At 51.8% G+C, this 21,493-nt stretch overlaps 6 protein-coding genes across 6 annotated transcripts; 2 read left to right on the top strand and 4 right to left on the bottom strand.

Moving 5' to 3' along the window:
* Positions 1 to 101: 101 nt before the first annotated feature.
* Positions 102 to 3,550, bottom strand: BO97DRAFT_367844 (tethering complex subunit PEP5). The gene is made up of 9 exons (XM_025692679.1): positions 3,472 to 3,550; positions 3,337 to 3,405; positions 2,974 to 3,270; positions 2,287 to 2,919; positions 2,006 to 2,239; positions 1,619 to 1,954; positions 1,066 to 1,569; positions 620 to 1,018; positions 102 to 568 (listed from the first exon to the last, which is right to left on the bottom strand). The coding sequence occupies exons 1-9, from the start codon at positions 3,484 to 3,486 to the stop codon at positions 191 to 193; spliced, it is 2,865 nt and encodes a 954-aa protein (XP_025552117.1). The 5' UTR covers positions 3,487 to 3,550; the 3' UTR covers positions 102 to 190.
* Positions 3,551 to 3,982: 432 nt separating this feature from the next.
* On the bottom strand, positions 3,983 to 6,221 carry BO97DRAFT_367841 (uncharacterized protein). Its single transcript, XM_025692678.1, has one exon. It carries the CDS (start codon positions 6,138 to 6,140, stop codon positions 4,140 to 4,142), a length of 2,001 nt encoding a protein of 666 aa, XP_025552116.1. The 5' UTR covers positions 6,141 to 6,221; the 3' UTR covers positions 3,983 to 4,139.
* A 1,674-nt stretch (positions 6,222 to 7,895) lies between these two features.
* BO97DRAFT_389431 (uncharacterized protein) lies at positions 7,896 to 13,845 on the top strand (the record flags this gene model as incomplete). Its single annotated transcript, XM_025693717.1, has 4 exons — positions 7,896 to 8,611; positions 8,651 to 10,643; positions 10,755 to 12,355; positions 12,417 to 13,845. The coding sequence occupies 4 exons, from the start codon at positions 7,896 to 7,898 to the stop codon at positions 13,564 to 13,566; spliced, it is 5,460 nt and encodes a 1,819-aa protein (XP_025552115.1). The 3' UTR covers positions 13,567 to 13,845.
* Positions 13,846 to 14,129: 284 nt separating this feature from the next.
* BO97DRAFT_424135 (TIP120 domain-containing protein) lies at positions 14,130 to 17,390 on the bottom strand (the record flags this gene model as incomplete). The annotated part of the gene is made up of 3 exons (XM_025696941.1): positions 14,130 to 14,546; positions 14,633 to 14,971; positions 15,042 to 17,390. The coding sequence occupies 3 exons, from the start codon at positions 17,388 to 17,390 to the stop codon at positions 14,130 to 14,132; spliced, it is 3,105 nt and encodes a 1,034-aa protein (XP_025552114.1).
* Positions 17,391 to 17,529: 139 nt separating this feature from the next.
* BO97DRAFT_49297 (ribonuclease P Rpr2/Rpp21/SNM1 subunit) lies at positions 17,530 to 18,395 on the bottom strand. The gene has a single exon (XM_025700855.1). The coding sequence runs from the start codon at positions 18,261 to 18,263 to the stop codon at positions 17,670 to 17,672; it is 594 nt and encodes a 197-aa protein (XP_025552113.1). The 5' UTR covers positions 18,264 to 18,395; the 3' UTR covers positions 17,530 to 17,669.
* Positions 18,396 to 18,483: 88 nt separating this feature from the next.
* On the top strand, positions 18,484 to 21,452 carry BO97DRAFT_367832 (RNA lariat debranching enzyme). The gene is made up of 4 exons (XM_025692677.1): positions 18,484 to 18,754; positions 18,836 to 18,937; positions 19,001 to 20,001; positions 20,032 to 21,452. Exons 1-4 carry the CDS (start codon positions 18,701 to 18,703, stop codon positions 21,029 to 21,031), a joined length of 2,157 nt encoding a protein of 718 aa, XP_025552112.1. The 5' UTR covers positions 18,484 to 18,700; the 3' UTR covers positions 21,032 to 21,452.
* Positions 21,453 to 21,493: the final 41 nt, after the last annotated feature.

Raw genomic sequence — 21,493 nt, 5'->3', positions numbered from 1 at the left:
TCGCGTCCCGCAGATCGAAAATCCCCAGATGACGCGCGGTCACGTGGCGATAAGACTTTCCGCTTTGGGCCGCCATGTGCTAGAACTTAGTTATGATGTTGCTCTAAACAAAAATCGCCAGAATGTGATATCGAGGTAGTTATCTACACCATGTGCAAGGCTGCGCTGGAAAAAAAAGAAAGAAATCATATCACTCCATAGTGCTCTGTGGCCGCATCACTCCCCGCCCGAAAAACTCACTGATGACCCCAAATCGGTCCTTGGAGCGCTGCAGCTCTCCCTTGAACAAGTCGTGCTGATCGGCTGACTCGACCTGCCGCTTTCGAATGGCTTTGATGGTGGAGTTCTGCGGTGCACAAGCTGGGCATTCTGCATCCTCGTCCACCCTATTCAGACACCGCTGGTGGAAGGAATGCTTGCAGAGAAAATGCACCGTAGGTAGATCGAGTGCGCCGCCGCAAGAGTTACACCGACGTGACTGGAAAACGACAGGTTGGTTGCCTAATTGCTCCAGTTCCTTTCGCTTACTCTCAGTCTCCTTGCTGTAACTGGTTATCAAGCGGCGGTTCTAATTAAGGTTAGCCTGGTAGTGCCATAAATTCTTGCTAAGGTGACAGACCGTGGAAATCTCCTTTCTTTCCCGCTCGATATTCTCGCTCAGATACTTTTTGACACGACCCATGGTGACAACTGCATTGTTGCTTAACGTTTGAATAACCTGCAGTGGAGTCATGAGACCAGCTTCGTCAATACGTTTGAGGACAGCGTCCAGTTCGTCTCCAGCTTCCTCGAGAATCTTGGGGCTTGAAGCAAAATAGGTGAGCGCATCCACGTAGAGCTGGGGGTCCTCCGGACCATATTTCCTCAACGCCTGGATAGCACCGTTGGTGTCTTTTGCCGACGTGAAAGAACGGAAGATGTCTGACCGAAGACCTTCTTGCTCGCGGACAAGAGTAGATCCTTCCCGAAAGCCGGATAAGTCGGACAACAGCAGAACGCTTGAAGTAGATATAGGTATCTGGGGAGATTAGCGCTGATCACGATGTATCGGGACAAGCTCCTCACATCTTTCCCTTCGATGAGCTTCTTCGCTTTATTCTCCCAAGCCTGCTTCTCAGCGGCATCCTTCTTCCGGCCTGCGGTATCCAGATACATTTCAAAAAGGGTTGTGTAGAGGTCAATCTTATCATCCTCTTCCAGGTCTTCTTTTTCGATGAGCGCTTCGAGGAATGAGATGAATTCTTCAGAATGGCCGACAAACACCGAGAACGCCGTTCTCGGCTTCGGAACCTGGTAGTCAACGACTTCTTCGACATTTTCATCGCTAGCCTCGCGTGACTTCTCCGCCGGCTCAGCCTTCGCTCCAGCACTAGAGTTCATCAGAGGCAAGGGGAGAAAAGCCGCTAAACTTTGTAAAGTGCTAGTTTGTTGTGCTTGTGGCTCAATGGGTGGCTCAACTTCGGTCCTAGGCTTATACTGGCCCTTATAATATTTGATGAAAAGCTCTGTCGTTTTCTCCGGGCAGTTGGAAAGTAATACGCGAGCATATTTCATCAGATTGTGATAGGCCTTGCACATGTTAGTCTGTGATTGTAAGCTTGGACGCATTTATACTAACCAATTCAGGGTCCAACCTCCAGATGTACTCCAAAGCCTCCGCATATTTCTTCGAATCCTCGATCAGGATATCGACGACCATGTCATTCTCGCCATACTTCGTAGCAAGGTAGGCTGCTTGTTCGTAATATCCACCCTGTCTGCACATAGCAATCGCAGTTTCGAGATCAAATTTCAGCTCTCCGGGGGCTTTGATGAATTCGTCTAGTTTATTCGTATCCTTCAGCTTGGCGTAGCAATTCAGGAGCAGAGTGGTGTGGTCGACTGTAGCTTTATCGTGATCGTGTAGCTCCTCCAGATATTCGATAAGATTGTGAATTCGCTGGGTGTCCAGATACTACATCCCGTTCAGAACAACAACGGATACATAGAATGGAATAGTCCCTACCTTTCGGATGACTTGGGACGGCTCTGTGTTATCGATAGCCCGGAGGTACTGCTGCATTGCAGTGTCGTAGTCACCCCTCTGATACAGGAAATCTCCGTACTTTCGGTAGATGGCATTTTGTTGTAGAGTATCCACTCCGGTCTTCTGGGCGATATTGATCGCTAGGATGTATAGGTTCCGCTGATACAGAATCTCGAGCTTCTGCTGGAGACTTTTCTCGCGATACCGATGGAGCTGCCAAGGTCAGTATAATTTCTTGAATCAGAGCACCGATAACCTACCTTGCCATCCGTAGTGAGAAGGAAAAGATCGCCCCATTCGATGAATATCTTCTTGACCGCAGACACAAGCGACTCGGAGTGCGCGATGAATTTCAAGTCTGTGTCCAGGAGCGTGAACATGGTCGTCTTGAAGATGTCGTCCGCCTGACTGACGTTGAAGTTGCGCAGAGCGTCGGGCCGCGAGGAAGTATCGCGCGGCGGGCAGACTAATGCAATATAGTCTTTGAAAATGTTGATTGAGTCTTTCCGACTCTCGAAAGCGTAGCTAGGCCCACGTCCGTGTGGTCCGTAGGTATATATCGCATCCTCCCGGGCCACCAGTACATCACCCGTATCCTTATCCAGGCACATACAGCCCACTGCACAGCCCATGTCATCAAGAATGCGTGCCGGTTGGCCCTGACCTCTGCCAGAGATGATCTGGGCCAGCATACGGCTAGTGGTGGAGATGTACAAAGTTGCGACAGGACCGCTTTGTACCTCGAGACCCGTAACTGGTTCCTCCGACTCGAACACAATGCGCTGCCTTGCCCCGCGGTCATGAATTAGGTCACCACGGATGATCGTGACAGATCCATTCGCGAACCCAACTGCCACCTGAGACAGATCGTCCAGAGCAGTGAACGCCGAAACCTAATTCATCAATATTGAACCTTCAACCCCCAGAGTATCAGGTCGAGCACATACTGGAAATATCCTCCTTGCGTTCTGGATGGACGTTGTTGACAGGCATCGCGGGGCACCGGTCTTTTTCTCGGGTTTGTCGAGAGCCCAGACCTTCAATATCGGCTCGTTAGGTAGATCTTCTGCGATAGTCAGAAGCAACGAGGACCCCTCTATCTGCTTGATATGTGCGATCGAGCCATTTTCAGAGGCCTTGAACGAGCGGGCGAGCTTGAAAGACGAGGAGATGATGTGGACAAAACCATCGCTTGAACCGAGGAAAAGGTTGGCAGAACCGGAACAGAGGGAGAGAATATCAGACTGTACTCGTTACGGATGTTAGCCGACTCAGCGACGAGGTCCGAAGCGAAAGCAAAGGGGGCGTACACCGAGGATGGATGAGCTCTCCTCCGGCAGCTTCACCGATGAGACATCGAAGAAGTTAAACGCTTTCCACTAGTTCCGGGCGCATTAGTGACATGCTGAGGCTGAAAGGCTAGTAAGCGATGGATCCAATCTCACTGATGTCAAAGCCATCTGGACACAGCCCACGCCATGGACTGGGGGCAATTGGCGGAATGGGAGGAAGTGCAAGCAGGAGTGACGGTGGCAGTGGAGTGGGTGCGACAGCGACATCTGCCGGATGAGCTCCGCTGCGCTATCGACTCGGTAGCTCCGCCCGTATCTCCGAACATAACGTCAGCTGTTTACATCTTTTGCGTGTACTGTACATGAGTGTCTGGGATTGTAGGGAAACAACCAAAGCCGAGCTTGTTGAACAAAAAAAAACCACAATTAATTTCTGACTCAGGTACTACACGTACTTCTCGTTTTTATGCTTTGGCTTCGGCTGTCGAACTAAAAATTTTTCACCGGTAATATATATATTAACTCACTCACACGGTTGCAATTTTCCTCTATACTTTCCGCAGCACAATCGAGGTATGCAAAATACAAGAGAGAATGGATGGGGAATAGGCAAGAATACAAGAGGCTGTGTAAACTGTATTGCGAGGGTATCATGTCTCATAATGCGCTTCTATGTTGCAATAAGTCCGCATGAAAGCTATGTCCGCCAAAGAAAAGTAAATGTACATGAAAGCACCAAAGAACCAGAGCCTTTCCGTGGCCAAGAATGATCAAGTGACTGTTGTGACTTCTTTGAAGCCGAACCTATATCCACATGGTCTTCAAGCATCCAGGCTTACCACAGATGGACCAATGCCACCGCCACCAGAGGGCGACGACCCTTTGGATCTCGGATGTGCGTATCGTTTGATTTGACCTATGTCGAAACTCTCCTGCAACCAGCTCCCAGCTTCAGCGATGGCCTCGTTGAGGTTGAAACTTTCAGCACCCATCACGCCTCCCTGACCATCCTCACCGGTGGTTGGCATTGTTCCGGAGAAAGTCATCTCCAAATCCTCTCCTTGAGCCAGATCTATGAGATCGGCATGATCTGGCGGCTGAGATGATACAATATTCAGGTTCTCATCGTGGGCATAGTTCGGAACGGGCGACGACAATGCCCCCGCGACAGAAGATATTCTTGGCTTAGTGCTATCCCCATCATCTGCTGGAGATAGAAATCGAGGCTTAGACCTCTTCTTCTCAGTACTCAGTGTGAATGGCGTGACGGCGTCAATGAGGTATTGTGTGCTCATCATTGGACCTTTTATCGTCCCCGGTACCTTGTTTTTTGGGATATTCCCGAGCCCACCAGGCGTATCCACTCGGTAAAATGGTGTGATGTCGTGGCGAGATATTGACTCGGGGTTTGAGACCCGACCAGGAGTGTTATCTGGGCTCTCGAGGTCTTTTTGGAATGAAATCTGGGCGTGAAGAAGAGCGGCCTGTGTATTGAACTGTGGATCGGGAATGGTATCGTCGTCACTCTGGGTATGGGCTTTTCCCGCGGAGATTGTGTGTAGCGAGGTCAGGTTGTGCGTGACGGCTGGATTATGGGGGTTATGTTGCGCTGAGGGTAGTCTGTCACTCACGTTCGCAACTCCGGGATCAATGTTGGATGGTGCCTTCTCTGCTGACGATATAGACCCTGTTGTAGTGGCTCCTGCAATTTTCGGCCGAGAAGCAGTTGAGTCTAGCTCATTCACTGGAGGTCCAGGAGAGTCAAGTTCGATAGCCTCCTCAGGAGCCGTGCCTTGTGACGGCCGATTTTGATGCTCTGGATGGTTGTTGCCCTCAACTATATCCATTTGATCCGCATTATTTTCCGGTTCTTGATACGCAGATGTAGCCTTGAGCTCTTGCCTGCGAGGGCTGGATAACTTTGTGCGGCGGTACTCAAATTTAGGCAGATGTGACGACGAGGAAAGGACGCATAGCGAGCCATCCTGGTTCACTGCATCGGATGGAATTTTTTGAGGGTCTGCTTGACTACTGCGTTGTTCTTTGAAGGTACGGACCTTGACACTGTCCGGGACACGAGGGCCATCATTGTTGTCCTCCCGTAAGTGGCTAAGGTCCTTCCGATGATCCCACACCGCCCACCGGTAGTCAGTGCCGGGCACTTGTATGGTGCTGTCCTTTGTCCCTCGACGGCGAGTTGATATCGTTGCAGTAGGGGATGCCGGCGGATTAACGGTTCGAAATCCGATTCCGGCACAGTCCTTCTTCAGCCAACCTCTGTTTGTCTGCGGGGTAGGCTGCCTTTTCGAAACGAATGTATCTTTCGGTGTGGTACTTGCAACTCGTATATTGCTGCTCTCAGCTCGCACTCGTTTGTTGGAAGAGCCATTGATTGAGGTCTTCCGGAGTTCAGAGTTCGGAGAAGAGGGAGTGGTTTCGTGGTATTGAGCGGAAAGCCGCGAGCGTTGGACTTCACGGGGCTCGTGGTTTAGGGCCCGTTTTCGCGGATTCGTCTCTGGGATCACTGGTCGTCTCTTATTTTCATCCTCGTTCCTCTCCAATCCGCCGTGTTTGCGCCGATCTTTCCTCCAAGGATTATCCCATCCCTTATCAAAAGGCCCTCGGAGCGAGGCGGACAAAAGAAAAAGCGGTGAGCCTTGTAGATAAGCTTCAGCAAGCTTCTCAATTCTCCGACGTCGAGCTACACGCTCAGCAGGGTTCAGATCATCATCAGAGGCAGCAAGAGAGTCGAGATCATTGTCTGGTGGGGGTAGCGAGCATGATTCAAAGGAGAGCGGGGATATTGGGCGACGAGGTGGCATCGGTGAAATAATGTAGTCATTGATCAGTTGGGTAGGGGAGGTTCAAGAGTGCAGCAGCTTGACACTGACTGCGTCTGGCGTAGGACGAAGAGTTAGCGTAGTGTAGAGTGACCTTCATAGCTTCCAACCAACGTAGTTGTTGTAAGGCATCATCTTCAAGCTCAGTCAGAGTTTCTCCATTCTGATCGATCTGTCAGAAGTGTCTGTCACGCGAGAAAAACCACTTAACGCGTCCACTAAGGAGTGGATGCCCCAGCAACGTGTGCTGGCGGCTGTGTTTATGTCAGCACCCGTCGGGGGCATCAATAGTTGACTACTCCTTTAGGAAAAATACTCACAAACTTGGGAATAACTACACTCTGTGCATTGTACTAGCTGAGCTGGCTACAAGACACTCCATGAGAGATATATCCAATCGCAGCTTGCAATCAATCCAGCCCATATCCCTCAAGTGCTGTTGGAACTCTCGAGACTTTGCTGATCTCGACATAAAGTGGAGGAACAAAGAGGAGGAACATTTAGTGGTCATGGTGTTATCGTCCTTGCGCGCACAGAATAAGTATCTCAACAGCTACTGGAACAACTTCACCCATTCTCTTAGATGCCTCAGCTCTAACTTGCCGAGGTATCAATGGGCCCTTAACAGCCGCCTACTAATGCAGCAGAGGTGGATTCCCAACCACCAGCAAGACGCTCTTGCCAAGGAAAAGCCAGTTTTGCGCCCATCTTACGTATGATGCGCTTCTAGGGACCTGAAACACCAAGCCGCAACCTTGCAGGGGTGGCCCAGCATTTTCTTTCATCGATCCCTCGCGTTGATGCATTGTCAACAGGACGTGCAAGAGGTAGAATTGCCGTATGTATGTACTGTTGAGCCTGTGGCTTGATGCACCTAGTAAGTAGATTAGAGTGCTTTTTGGATTGTTTAGGTGCCCAGGCGCCATGTTGACTATAACAGAGGCGGTGCTGCCATTGGCTGGTAAGGATCCAGTGCCAACGCACTGGAGCGCAGGGTTTCAGCTCATAACTTCTGTGAACCGTAATCTAAGCGTTATGGGAGAGAAATCAAATGGGGTCGACCCGAAGCAAGGCATGAGATCGATCACTTTCCATCGAGGGGCAGGGGTGAAAAAGTAAAATTAAAGCAGATTAGTACGGAGCAAGCAGAAGAGCACGGTCTCGGGGAAGCACATGCCTGCATCTCTTGATTATCACGGGGGGAAAAGTGGGTAACTGATTGAACTGACAGTTCCATCGTGGAAATCGAAAACTGGAAACTGGAAACTGGAAAGATCGAAAGGTAGCAAGCCAGGAAGTAGTAGAAAACTAGGCTGTAGACTAGCCCGCCCGGTATTAAATACAGCGGGTAGTCAAAGGTTGCCCCGACCGCATCTTTACTAGTTAGGAGTAAGTTATCGGTCGTTGTCGTAACTTAACTCTCCCGCATCTTCAACCTACTAATCAACAATTTATCGCTTATTCCCCCTCCCCCAAATCTGAACAGTCTGTCTCGCATGTTCCCGCAACATCTTTACAGTCATTCATTGTCGTTGGAGCTCAATGCTTCTGATCTATTCATCCATTTCTATTCTTGGATGAGGGTTCCTTGACCCATGGTCGCCCTGCAGCTGCTAATTTCCGCTTGTGCTTGCATTCACTCGGACCTGGTGAATCGCGACGCGCTCCCCCCCCCCTCTCTCCGCAAGCTTGCCTCCCACCCGCTTGAAAGTGATCGCAAATATTATAATTCAGAAAATGAGCGATAATCTTCCATGGCTGGAGAACCTTTTGGACGATTGGGTGCCAGTCCCTGCACCTGGAACTCCTGATACTCCTGGAACTCCCAACAGTCCAGTCCCATCTCGATCATTCACCCATTCCCGGCAGTCCAGCCTACAAAACTCTCCTAGTCGCATTCCTGTCCCCGCGCGTCGCTCCGCCGGCCCTTCGCGCCCTTCGCTTGATTCTTTCAGAAAGAAAGTTTCCAGACCGTGCCACTTCATCAAACGAGAACCGCCCACACCTAAGACCCCTCGTACCCCCAAGACCCCCTCCAAACTGCGATCGCCGCTCCCTCTCCCGGAGAAGTCCACCAAGAAGAGCCCGAACCCGATTTCGGACCCGCCCTCGCTCCGTAAACAACAGTCCGCGATGGACACGAGGTCGCCGTTACGGTCAGTTTCGAACGCCTCTGGCGAATCTGAGCAGCAGAGCACAGTCCAAGTGAGACCAAAGAAGGGCAAAGGCAAGGACGGCACCCCTGAATGGCGGAGAAGACTGGTACAGGGAGCCATACCCGCGGGGGAGCAGCGCGACCTATTTGCACCGATTGGCTTGGAGAGTGTATTCAAACCGCCGACCCCGGGCACCGAGAAGACGCAAGACGAGGCGATATCGCGCTTGAAACAGTCAGATAGTTTGTGGCACTTTACGACGCCTCACAGCTACGACGATACCAACTTCGGAGACCCGTCGTCAATTGACGCCGACAACGATGGAGATTCAGTTAGCCACAGTCCCGAGTTGTCGCCCAAGCAGGCAGAGTCTGCTGGAAGCCCAAAAAGTTCGAGCAATGGAACGGTGGCTATGAGAACAGGATCGAAACAATCCCTTCCAGACCGTGGTGATCATCTCGAGGTCTCCGTCAATAATAACCAACAGAGAACTGCAAGCGGATTGGAGGATTTGCGCAATGAGGATTTCACGCCGATCACGTTTACCCGCACAAATACAGTTGACGGACAGGCGACGTCGGAAGTGATCAAATCGGCATTGAAACAAGTGACAAACAAGCTCGAGAGGTTACATCTATCACCCGGGGATCGTCCGGAATCCCGGGCGAGCGATAGTCTGCTGATCCATCAACAGCCGGAAACCGCGGTGGATGCGCTGCCGGAGGACGACTTACTCGACGTCACAAGTAATTCTTTACCAAAAGATCTCTCTATGGGGACGCTAGATTACCGGGGACGAGGAGCCTTTGCGGACTTGCGGAGGGAGGAGTATGCGAACGATGGTTCTTTCCAAAGGATTCGCCTGTCTCCGCCTCCCTTCCCCTCTGAGCGGCTTTCACCCTTCCTTCCTGCCAGCTCAAGAATCCGGAGCTCACCTCCATTCTACCAAAAGGCTAACCCTATTACTGACCCACCGACGCTGCCGCGGCCCTCATCTGCCCATGTTGGAGTACCAAAGCTTGTCCAGTCGAGCGCTGATAGACCAGAAGCCATGCCCTCCTCCGGAAGCCCGCTCAAGCTTTTCGGAAACCATGATACCTTCACCAATAATCATCTATTACGCAGGATGAGCCAGTTCGAAGAGACTTTTGGGGGTCTTTCCGAGGATGATGAACCTGTCTCACCATCCGAGGAAGCTCGTCGGAAGGGTGAAAGCAGAAGCTTCCTGACCGTGAATCATGAGGCTGTGGGTGAACAGCCCTCGAGGAGACACGAACGGCCGAGGTCGCGCAATACACCGACTCCCCGCATCAACAGATTTGGGGACGGCCAGCTGGACAATTTCGACTTCTCCGACACGAGTCCGTACGAACCTAAATTCCTGAATAATGAAGCGGTGGAATCTACGCAACAACCGCAGCGGCGACAGTCTGTTGAGCGAAGATACATCAGGCGCCGCTCTTATAGACAAAATAGCCATAGCTCCGACTTCAGCAAGTCAAACAGGGGCTCGAGGTCCACGGCTCTGTCAGACATCACCTCAAGTGCCAAGGCCATAAGGAACCAAGGGCTGGCAAGGGTAGAAGAGATGTACCTGTCGGAAACCGACTCATCGCTCAACACGCCTGCTAAAGACCCAACCCCCAAGAGGCGCAGAACTTTTCTCAGATCGTACAACTCAAGACAAGAGCCCCCCGAAAACCCTGGCCAGAATCCAGACAACATGTCCTTGCTCCAACGGAGCTTGGTTGAACAGGGCCTGAGGTATGAAGACGATCAATCTTCGCTCCGCTCACAATCGTCGCCCCGACCGCGGACTCCAACTCCAAGTCAATTGCGGTCTGCTTCACGGAAAAGGCCGTCATCAGGCAGGGCCTATTCGCGGGCTGGATATGCTGGTTCTACTGATCAGGACTCCCCTGCGGACAGTGCCATACCTATGGTAAGAGTGAATGGCATTAATGAAGGCGGCCGTAAGGGTTCAATTACCACTCAAGACTTTCTCAACGAGGCCACGAAGATAATGGATATAATCAGATCCAAGGGCAGGTCTGCAGGCGGCTTGTCTAGCGTGGAGGAATCTGATGCCGAAGATGTCGACGAAAGTGGGAGCTATGAAGACGAATCGACTCGGGAAGAATTTTCGCGGCCTCCAAGTCGCGATGGCGCCGACATGCGGAGACTGAGGGAGCCCCAACAACAGAGCCCCCGGATCTTAAGTCATCTCAAGAGATTTCAAGAAGAGGATGACCAGGAGTTCGGAGTGAACGCGTCAGCAATGTCTCTGAATCTGCACCACGACCAAGAGCATTCGGACGACGATAATAACGTCCCATGGGGAGAGGAGGCAGGAGAAGACGAGAGCCATGAGCTTGACCTGCAGTCTCCTGACCTAGACTTCCGTCAGCATGAACTTGGGCTGTCCGCTGGAGAACCTAAGGAAGATGACGACCTTCCTGAGCTTCTCACTATTAACACGCAAGTATCGTCTAAGAGCCTCAGTGCGCGCTCAGTTCCCACAGGCTCTTCACAAAGCTCGCATGCAAAGGGCGTTCTGTCTTCAGATGTTATCTCGCGACTTATACCCGAACAGGTGAATGGCTTGGTCTACGATCGGGACAAGAACCAATGGGTTCGGGAGAAGCCCAAACCAACTTCCGAGAAGCCAAAGGGCGAAGACAGTGAGGATGATCCGTTCAAAGACATTCCTGACCTCAGTGTTGATGAACTGCAAGAAATGATGCGAATGCAGAGCTCCGCCTCGCCGGAAAGAACGAAAGACTCCACTCGGCTTGAGAATGACCAATGCTTGAGCCCACTCAGTTCATCCCAATTCTCAACGAAATCATCGTTGCGCCCACCACAATTCAAGGCTTCTGGCGCATCGGTTGACGGCAGTTCAGTACACTCAAAGGACCAAGCCAACTCCAAGCTTTCCGATTCAGAAACTAAAGCTACATCCTGGGGTACAGACGCCCGCAAAGCGAGCAAATCTGTCAGCGAGATAGAACATGAGATTCAGCTTCACGAAGGCCGATTGTCGAAGCCTCCTCGACGCTTAATGAATGGTCGTAACCAAGCTCGTGTTGTGACGATAAGCTTTTCGTCCCCCCTTGTCTCACAGGTTGCATACAGTGATGATGAGAGTCCCGCAAAGCTTCTACAAGCCCGAGGCAATCTGCAACCTCCTCTCAAGTCCAAAGTGCCCGGTAACAGCCCCTTGAGTTTCACACAGCCTCAGAAGAACCTGCTACTGCCTCAGCCTGAATCACCTGACAACAAAGTATCCTTACCCAATCGGACGCCGACTCGTGACACAAGGACAACGAGGGAGAAATCCGCCGAGGCTCTTAGTCTTGTTCGGAGAGGTATAGGGTCAACCGACTGGACCCCGCAAAAGGACAACGCGGATACATCATTGGCATGTCTTGAACATAACGGCCAAGAAACCACGTATAGCTTTCACCTCAGCCCCTTACCTGACTTCACAGTTGATCAGATCGATCCGTCCCTTCACCTGGAAGTAAGCTATGTCGCACAGCGCACTCACCCAACTTCATTGCGCCAGGTCCATGGAACTTTCGCATTGGCGACTGAAGAACTGATCAAACACATTACCGAAGCCGAACCGTGGGAACCACACTGGGAACATGTTCGTCGCTTGGTCCTTCGACACAAAGGACTGCTTACGCTTCATAAATTGTGCGATTTCTGCCCTCGTCTGGAAGATTTGGATGTGTGCGGAAATGCTATCGGCCAACTGAGCGGCGTGCCCTCCACTCTAAGGACACTTAATATCCAAGACAATTGCCTTTCTAACCTGACAGCCTGGGGCCATCTGATGAATCTGCAATATCTGGACGTGTCCGGCAATGAATTGGAGAGTCTCAATGGGTTCAGCAGTCTAATTCACCTTCGAGAGCTCAAGGCCAATGACAACAACCTCAAAGATATCAGCGGTATTTACGACTTGGATGGATTGTTGAGTTTGCAACTGAGAAACAATGAGCTGGAGGAGCTTGACTTTGGTCGAGCCGAGCTGTAAGTAGCCTCAGGCCTGGATGCCTCTCCTGAAAGTAGCTGACACGTGATGCATTAACAGAACCCGTCTCGAGACATTGGACCTCAGTCACAACCAGCTCACTTCTATACGGAACATCAGCGCCCTTCCATCTCTTACAGCCGTTGACCTCCGCTCCAATAAACTGTATGAGCTTTCAGCGTCCGCGACTCTTTTCAATCTACAGTCATTGAAGGTTTCAAACAATGTACTACGTAGCATCGATATCTCGATGTTTCCTTCGTTGACACTCCTTTACGCCGATCAAAACTTCTTGAGTACGATTTCCGGACTCGGAACATGCCGCTCATTGGAAGTTTTATCTGCTCGAGATCAGATGAGTGGGAGCAATGGCGGCTTGTTTGAAGTTGACCTGGGCCTGACGCAAGACATTCGCAAAGTGTTCCTTTCTTCTAACAGGCTTGCTCCGCGCTGCCTTGCACCATCAAATGCTCTCCTGAGCTTGCAGCTCCTGGACATTGCATCATGCAGCCTACAAGTCCTCCCAGAAGATTTTGCGTCAAGCTTTCCCAACGTAGCGGTCTTGAATTTGAATTTCAACTCGCTTCAGGGGGTCAATGAATTGGTGGGCATGAAGTGTCTTTCCCGATTAGCGATTGCTGGCAACAATATCACTAGACTCAGACGTCTTTGCCAAGTCCTGGGTCGTATCGGAAGAACTAACAGAGGGAAACTCTGTTCCCTCCAAAAGATCGACACCCGAGGCAACCCACTTACACTCCGGTTCTATCCGACCGCAGTCATCGATAGTGGGAAGGCCACCACAAAGAAACTAAAAGCCAAGGAGGACCGTCCCCAACGCACACAAGCTGGCTTGGACATCCCTTCGGCTCTGGCCGAATTTCGAGACGACTTCGACACGGATCACTTGACTGTCGCGAGAGAGGATGATAAATCAGACGACTCCAAAGAAGTCGAAGTACATGACCCTTATACCCTTCCACTTGCGGATCCTCTGGCCGATCAGAAACACCTATCCCATTTGGACGAGTCCACACGACTGCGACGCAGTGTTTTCGAGCTTATGCTTTACGCAGGGAGTGGAGGATCCATCAAAATTCTCGACGGTTTGGAGCTACGGCCGTCTCTTGAAGAGGGCTCCGACATGAACCGGGCCTGGGCGAGACTTGAGAAGCTTGGTGTCCTCAAGAGAAAAGCTATTACCGCATGAGATGGGCGGTAAAAAGAATTGTATCACATCTCACACTTTTTTTGGATGCAAAAGGCGGAGTTTAGTAGCATCGAAGCCGGTTCGCTTCTTCTTTCTATTTGATTTTATCGGTGTATTTTCTTACCCAGTGTGGGCCTCACATGTTCTTCGGACGGCGTCACGCTTCTCTTTTGCCCAGCAGGCTTGCATACCAGGAGTTGTGACTTGTGCATTTGACTTTCGAGCGGACTACCCCAGGGCTTTCGTTGTGCATTGCGTTGTTACTTTTTCTAATACAATCTTTAATCTCTTTAATCCAGTTGGTTCACAGTGAGCATTGTCGGGTGTATTATTGTTCGGGTTGACTAGTTTTGACTACAACGAAGTGAAAAACTCGCAGGTTGAGGACCATTCGGCAACTGGTGTCCACGTAAATCGCCTAATCTAGATAATATGCAGCCGGCTGACTTGTGGTTATGATTCTGCTTTCGAGATCTAAAGCTGATAAGGCGGTAAAATACCCTCTTAACCGCCATAGAACCTTTCCCAGCCAGACGAAGTCAGGGAAGTTGATGTCAGGAAGATCAAGCCTCGACATCCAGGCTCTTCATCTGAGCGGGGAAGGTCTTCCGAATCCACTCCACATAAGCCTTCCACTTGTGGTGGTCGCCGGAGGCCTCAGCACTGGGGAAAGCCTTGCTCAGCTCACGGCTGATCTTGAGCACACCCAGCGAAGCCTCGTGCGCCTTCTCGAGCTCCTGCTTGACGGCGTTCTCCTTGGGCTTGAAGGACAAGATGGCGCTGTAGTGCTCCGAGAGCGTGTCGAGGCGGCGCTGGGTCTCCTCGGGGGCGAGGTGGATGAGCTTGGAGGTCATCAGGTTGGAGATGGTGCGGATATCCTGCTCGTCATCAATACCGGCGATGATGCGGTCGAAGAACTCGCTGATGTGGTGGACGGTGAAGGTTGTGTCGAGGGAGGCGTAGAGGGTCTCGTAGGCGGACTTTTATTAGAAAGTAAAAAAGCTGTTAGTGGATCTGGCTGCATATTGGGGGCTAGGACGGCAGTGTGTTGTCTTATGTGGCTTACCTTGCGGAGTTCCAGGCCGTCGTCGACGCGGTGCTTGAACGGGCCCATTTGGACTTCACGGATGAGCTCGGGCTTGAGCTTGGCGTCGCCGAAGACAGCGGGGAGAAGCTCGTTCAGGTGGGGAAGGAGGATGCCCATCTTATTGTGGATGGCGGAGTTCAAGGTTGTGAGGGCGAGACGGTGGTTGCCCAGGTCTGGGTCGCTGAGCATATTGACGAGGAGAGGGACGATGATGGGTCTGAGGACATCGTTGTAGGTATCTCTGGAATCGGAGAGTGTGTAACGGAAGGCAGAGATGACAACACCGCGGATGCTGGCGTCTGAACTGGAGAGATGATCCTGTATATCGATTGTTGTTAACTAAAGTCACATCGGGGCTGGTTGAGGCAAGGAAAAGGGGAGGAGTTACCTGGAAATGCGGGATATAGGCGACAGGATCAATCAAGGCCAATCGACCGACACACTCCGCGCCAACAGCACGATTGTCTTCCAGCTCAGAGACCAGAAGAAGCGCCTGCCAGAGTTTGACTGCGGATGGAGCTAGATCAGGTCTGACGATTTCAGGGTGTTGTAGCAATTCCTTCACTGAGTGAAGCAACAAGTAGCTCTGCGGGTCGCTCTTTTTCAATCCACCAAGGATGGTAGGCAGGTATGCTTTCACATTGCCCGCCGCGGCATTTCCGAGTGCTGCAGCTGCAGCCAGGCGAACCTTGTCTGACTTGGAATTAAAATGAGTGATGAAGAGTTGTGGGGTCAGCGAACAGCTGGCGCCCATTCGAAGGCCGATTTCACCCAAAATAGCGAGCGCAAGGCATTTCCGCTGAGCATCCTGGGCGGTCTGCAATTCTGTCATGAAATCCTCCATCTTGACACCCAAATTGGGCCCACCATGAACGAGGAGCGTCCCGATTGCTCGCCCGACCACGGATGTGTCACCGTTAATGCCAACGTCCCGCAAAAGTTTCTTCATCAACCCCGCTCCTGCACCCTCCTCTCCGATGACCTTGACGACCAGAAGCATGGCTTTGAGGACTGTTCCGACAAGAGGGGAAAGGACAACTGAGCAAAGCGCAGAAACCAGACTGTCGTTGACCAACAGCTGAGCGTGACCAGGGATAAGTTTTGCAAGAATAATAAGCGAAGGAGCAAGGAAATGGAAGTCCTCCGCACTGATCAGTGGCAGAAGGCAGTCCTGCAGCTCCTTCATTGTGTTGGCCTCATAGTGGTTCTTTGTGTTAGGATTCATGGCAAGGCTACGCAGAGCTTCCAAGCTAGCTCCCCGGAGAACGCGATCTGATTTTCGAAGCTGTCCGCCAAGCTCTGCCGTGACTTCGCTGACCCATGATGCACTGACGTCTGCGTTACGGAGGCAGAGAACAGCAACATCGTCGACTGCACGAACTGCTGCAAGGCGTGTTGTTTCATTTCGCAGGCGATCGACCAAGACCGAGAGACCTTTCGCACGACGGTCGAGTGACACAAATGTCGAGCCAGTCTCTCCAGAGGTACGCGCTAGGAGAACGCCGAAGACATGAATAGCCCGTTGACGGACCTCCAGGTCGGCACTTGTGTCAGTGATGCGTGCGAGGACCACGTCGTAAAGCCTTTCCAGCTGAGCTGCAAGGTCCTGGGAGGTACTAGCCACTCGAGGGGGCGTAAGGGCTTTCACAATCTGCTCAACGGCGCCCAGTGCTTCACTGCTGACCTTGTAATTCCGGTCGTTGACAGCACCAATCACACCAGGAATCAGAGCAATCAAGAAAGGCAGAAGAGCATCCGACATGTGGGTTTCGGCAATGGCAGAGATGAGACCCAGTGTTTCAGTCTGAAGAGTTCCAGTGCTAGCAGAAGCCCCGACCGAGGCGGAGGAGCTGCTTGAGACGGAGGACTTGAGAACATCAGCTATAGGATCTTCGATCTGCTGGAGATGATCAGCCAGGCCACCGTAGCGAACGAGAGCCAGGCTCTTGAGTAGGACAATGATTGCTTGCTTCAGAGGCACCGAAGCTTGTTTCCACATCTTAACGGTGCTCTGTACGATTGTTGGTACAGAGCGGGCTAATTCTGCCTGCGCACCGGACTTGGGCGGAGTAGGGGTGACAATGGGCGTGCTGGCAGCAGAGGATGTGCCAATACCTGGCTCGAAGTCAATCATGCTTGCATCGCTATCCTGCCGTCTACGCTTCCTGGAATTCTTTGAGCCACCCACAGCCTCAAGGAAGCCATTGGATGTGATGATCATGGAGCCTTCCCCAGTCTTACGGATGAGAGCAGTCATGGTTGAAACCACTTCGAGCTTCACACTTTCCTCTCTCTCTTTATTGAATCGGGCGATGAGGGCGGGCGAGATTTGTTGATACAAGGAAGCCTCGTCTAGCGCACGGCTATGTCCATAGGTGGAGATCACACTGTACAGCAACTTGGCTGCACATCGGCGAACTTTCCAACTCATATCGTCGATATCACTGTATCCTCCTTCTTCCTCGAAGTCTTCGAATTCATCATCATCCAGATCCGGATCCTCCGTTACGTCATCCTCGGAGCCGTCGTCTTGAGTACCACTCATTTCTTCGTCTTCAATCTCGGCGACATTGGGATCGTACTTGAGGTAACGTAGGGCGGCGTTAATGGCGTAAGGCATGTAGGGCTGCATTTGGGGACCGCAAGCGCTGATAAGGGTTTCCAGCGTGACCAGCGCGGTCTCCCGGAGCTCGTCCGCCTGAGGATCGTGCTCGTCATCGTGAGAGTACGTTGACATTGTGTCAGCACAAGATAAGAGCAATCGACGATCGAGAAGATAGTGTAGCCGAGCTACCTGCGGACAGAAGCTGCAACAAACTTGAAGAGCAGCGGGTGGGGGAGGTAAGCAAAAGGCAGCGGCTTCCGTGACGACAGCAACCGGGAGTTGTTTTGGAGCTCCAGCCGATAAGTGAAAGCAACGCCAGAGCCAACCAGCCCCGCGCTAGTCCCAAAGTGCTCCGTAGCAAAGCGCCGATTTCCCGCCCATCCGCCACACGCGACATGAGTCATGTGACTTCTACTGCTGCAAGAAATCGAACAGATCGAGAGATGACGAGGTTGAGCGAGACTGTTGCTTGGATGCCATCAATGCCTGCAGGCCACCCTGCTTCCGAGACTTTGCTCTCTTCTTGCTACTGGCATTTTCGGCTGATTTGACGCCCTTACCCTGATCCTTGGGGGCGGGGGTTGACTGTTGAGAGAGAGGCGTTGTAGAAGTTGATGATTGAGCCTCAGCTGAATTTAACGTCGCAGTGACTGGGGCTGCTGCAGGAGGAGCAACGGAACGTAAAGTCTCTTTCTTGGAGGGCTTAATGGTGCGTCGATGGCAGCGAAGACATATCATCACCGTAGCCCCCTCGCCACTCAAGCCTGCAGGCTTCTTTTTCCTCTTTGCGACCTGAATAGTCCTGGTCGACTTAGCATTTCGAAGACTTCCACAGGCTCCACAAGCAGCTTCTTGTTGACGCTGATTTAAAGGCTTGAATTCATCGCGAATGATGCTATTGTGAACGGACATCAGGTAGGCCGCGGTCGACGGGCTCGCGGCCTCTAAAGAGCTGGCTGAGCTCCTCAAAAATTCTAGCCTAGGTGCGTGATCACTGAGTGGCATCTTTCTTGGGCACGAATTGGGTCAACCGGGTGAATAATTGAATATGAACCCAGGTGAATGGGGGGCAAAAACCAGTAGAGGATTGTGAAGGGTAAGAGAAAAATAAGAAGTTGGCGGGTGCAAAGCAACCAAATCAAACACCCGCTTTCCAGTTGTTGTTGTGTTACTTCCACGTCTGATCTCTCGCTCACGTTTGTTCGTTCGTTCTCGTTCTCGCCCTCTCATTTTCTTTGTTTCACCTTTTCTTTCACCGTTCCAACTCCGACTGCATTCATTCTCAAGCTACTTATTTCGCTTGCTCGGACGTGCAAACGAGACGCTTTCAAATATTCTTTCTGACCACAGTTTGCGCATCTTCACTCGTCTGAATCTTCATTTCTCTTCCGCTTGCCCAGATCTACTCGGCTACTTTGCCCAAAGTAGGCCATTCCAGCTCGATGGAGACCCCAATCTCCAGTTCTGCTTCCGTCAGGGTTGCTTTCGAAGGCTGCGTGAGTTGTCTGCTTCTTGCTGCTTGGATCGTGTACTATTCTTGAGGCTGTGGCACTAATGAACGAACGTACTTGTCGTAGGGACATGGCTGTCTCAATGATATATACGCTTCAGTCGAGAACGCTGCCACTTTAAAAGGATGGGATAGTGTTGACTTGGTCATCATTGGTGGCGATTTTCAGGTGAGTTCTCTTCGCGCACCTCGCTTGTCCTCTTCAATCAACATCTCCTGAACGGCATTTTAGGCTGTCCGCAATGCCAATGATCTTACCTGCATGTCTGTACCCCAAAAGTACAGAGAGCTGGGCGATTTCCACGAATACTACAGTGGAAAACGTACCGCGCCGTACCTGACTGTCTTTATCGGGGGTAACCATGAAGCCGGCAATCATCTGTTCGAACTCTATTACGGAGGGTGGGTTGCCCCCAATATCTACTACCTGGGTGCAGCGAACGTTCTTCGGTTTGGGCCTCTTCGGATTGCCGGTATGTCGGGTATCTGGAAAGGCTACGACTACAGAAAGCCGCATCTGGAGAGATTGCCTTATAATCGCGACGACATTTCAAGCATCTACCACGTGAGAGAGCTAGATGTTCGGAAGCTACTCCAAATCCGGACCCAGGTTGACCTGGGTTTGTCTCATGACTGGCCTAAGCAGGTTGAACTGTGCGGAGATTCCGAGTATCTCTTCAACACGAAGAGAGGCTTCCGTGAAGACTCCGAAAGTGGCAAACTGGGCAATGCCGCAGCCAAGTACGTCCTTGACCGTCTGCGTCCGGCCCATTGGTTTTCCGCCCACCTGCATGTGAAGTTCGCTGCCATAGTCGCTCATGGAGAGTATTTTATCCCCGTACACCCCGCTGCTAAAAGAAAGGCCGAAGCTCCCCAACCCGACCCTCTTCCCGCCCCGGGTCCCCAGAACCAGTTCGGCCTTGATGGCGCGGTCCTTACAGCTCTGGCGCTTCCCGACGATGAACAAGAGGCCGAGCGTCCACTTCCAACCCGTTCTGCTGTGGAGCAGGAGCCCTCGGACAACCACGAAACCGCGGACGCAGCAAGCCAAGGCTCGGATACCAAGAAAGATGGAGAAGCCCCGTCTGAGAAGGAAAATCCCAGCACCTCCAATGATGCCCAGAGTAAGATATCAGCATGGAATAACTTCCACACCGTGGCGGCTGAAGCTGAGGCAGCTGAAAATTCTCGATTTCTGGCAGATCAATCCCTTCAGTATGCAGCATTGACACCCGACGTTGTGCACGATCTGACCTGGAAAAGAATCGAGACCGACGAGGACGGATCCGGTCGTATCTATACCGGCACCGAGCGAGACGGTAGCAATAAGAAGCTGAAGACCGAACACAATCACGAACCCGTGAAGAACTCCGACGAGATCGACCTCGACTTGGACAGTGATTCCGATGCCGAAGCGACTACTCAAAAGACGTCTACTCCCGTGGCTAGACAGAATGATGGGCCCCCTTCTAACAAATCAGCCTCTAGCGATGGCTCAAAGAATACTACGGCTGACCCGGCTTTGCCGGCCAGTGGAACTGCCATTCCTGAAGATGTTCGCAACCAACTTCCTGCCAGTTTCGCCCCCCCTCAGCCCGAGACTTTCCCGGCGAACGGGCCTTTGCCAGAGGCGATCGCCAACAAGACCACCAATTTCCTGGCACTCGACAAATGTCTTCCCCAACGCCACTTCTTACAACTTCTCGAAATCGAGGCGATCTCTGATCAGGAAGGCGTTCAGCACGAACGGCCCTATCGCCTACAATACGATAAAGAATGGCTAGCAATTACCCGTGTCTTTGCTGATGACCTGCAACTGGGAGAGTCCGCTGCTAAACCCCCCGCTGACAAGGGAGACCAGATCTACAAGCCGCTAATTGAGGAAGAGGAGAAATGGATTGACGAGCATGTCGTCAAGCCTGGAAAGCTGGATGTCCCCGAGAACTTCACCATAACCGCCCCGGTCTACGATCCGGCTGTCCCACTCAACACAGATGAACAGCCCATCGAATACACCAATCCCCAGACTGCGCAGTTCTGCGAGCTGGTCGGAATTGAAAACAAGTTCCATATGAGCGACGAAGAGCGCCAAGCTCGCATGGCTGCCGGTCCTCGACCCAGTGATTTCAGACCTAGGGATCGGGGCCCCCGTCGCGGTGGATTTGGCCGAGGCGGACGTGGAGGGGGCGGCAGAGGTCGTGGTGGGAGCGGCCGTGGAGGTGGCCGCGGTCGTGGCCGCGGTTATCAGCAATTTCAACACTGAAACATGGCTTCTTTGTCTCCCGACCTTGATTGAACAATGCAAAAAAGATGTCAATACATTCGGCTGACTTGAGCAATGCCGTTCTGTTTTCGATGATGTTGGTAAGACAATGGCGTTCGGGAGGGACTTTCGCTCGCGTTTATTTATTTCTAATGGATTTTATGGTTCCAGTACATTTGACATGATAGCTAGGGGTGGGCAGAATGTGTTTCCCTTCAATCTTCTTGTGTCTGTTTCGTCATTTGCCTGTTTATCGCGTGGATTCCTCGAACTTCACCTGTCAAGTGGAGCCGACAGATATCTTTGAAAACTTACGATGGAAAATGGTGGTACAGTACTTACGACTTTGCGTCTTGCTGCTTCTGTGAAGAACCTGCTTCATTCTGATTCTACTGCGCTGTATTAATGCTATCTCCAATTGAACGATCCGGATCCAGATGGTCAGATGACTACATGTAGACA

This window comes from Aspergillus homomorphus (genome assembly GCF_003184865.1).
Source record: "Aspergillus homomorphus CBS 101889 unplaced genomic scaffold BO97scaffold_15, whole genome shotgun sequence".
Taxonomy (NCBI): Eukaryota; Fungi; Ascomycota; class Eurotiomycetes; order Eurotiales; family Aspergillaceae; genus Aspergillus; species Aspergillus homomorphus.
The sequence above is the reverse complement of the archived record's forward strand: the minus strand, read 5'-3'. Positions and strand labels throughout refer to the sequence as shown.

Bases quoted from the DNA above. Each gene is read 5' to 3' on its own strand.
- BO97DRAFT_367844 (XM_025692679.1), bottom strand. The intron at 1,955-2,005 runs GTAGGGACTATT...AACGGGATGTAG, and splicing joins CGTCCCAAGTCATCCGAAAG to TATCTGGACACCCAGCGAAT. The intron at 1,570-1,618 runs GTTAGTATAAAT...AACATGTGCAAG, and splicing joins GGAGGTTGGACCCTGAATTG to GCCTATCACAATCTGATGAA.
- BO97DRAFT_367841 (XM_025692678.1), bottom strand. From the start codon at position 6,140: ATGCCACCTCGTCGCCCAATATCCCCGCTCTCCTTTGAATCATGCTCG.
- BO97DRAFT_49297 (XM_025700855.1), bottom strand. From the start codon at position 18,263: ATGCCACTCAGTGATCACGCACCTAGGCTAGAATTTTTGAGGAGCTCA.
- BO97DRAFT_367832 (XM_025692677.1), top strand. From the start codon at position 18,701: ATGGAGACCCCAATCTCCAGTTCTGCTTCCGTCAGGGTTGCTTTCGAA. The intron at 18,755-18,835 runs GTGAGTTGTCTG...TACTTGTCGTAG, and splicing joins GGGTTGCTTTCGAAGGCTGC to GGACATGGCTGTCTCAATGA. The intron at 20,002-20,031 runs CGACGTTGTGCA...GACCTGGAAAAG, and splicing joins CAGTATGCAGCATTGACACC to AATCGAGACCGACGAGGACG.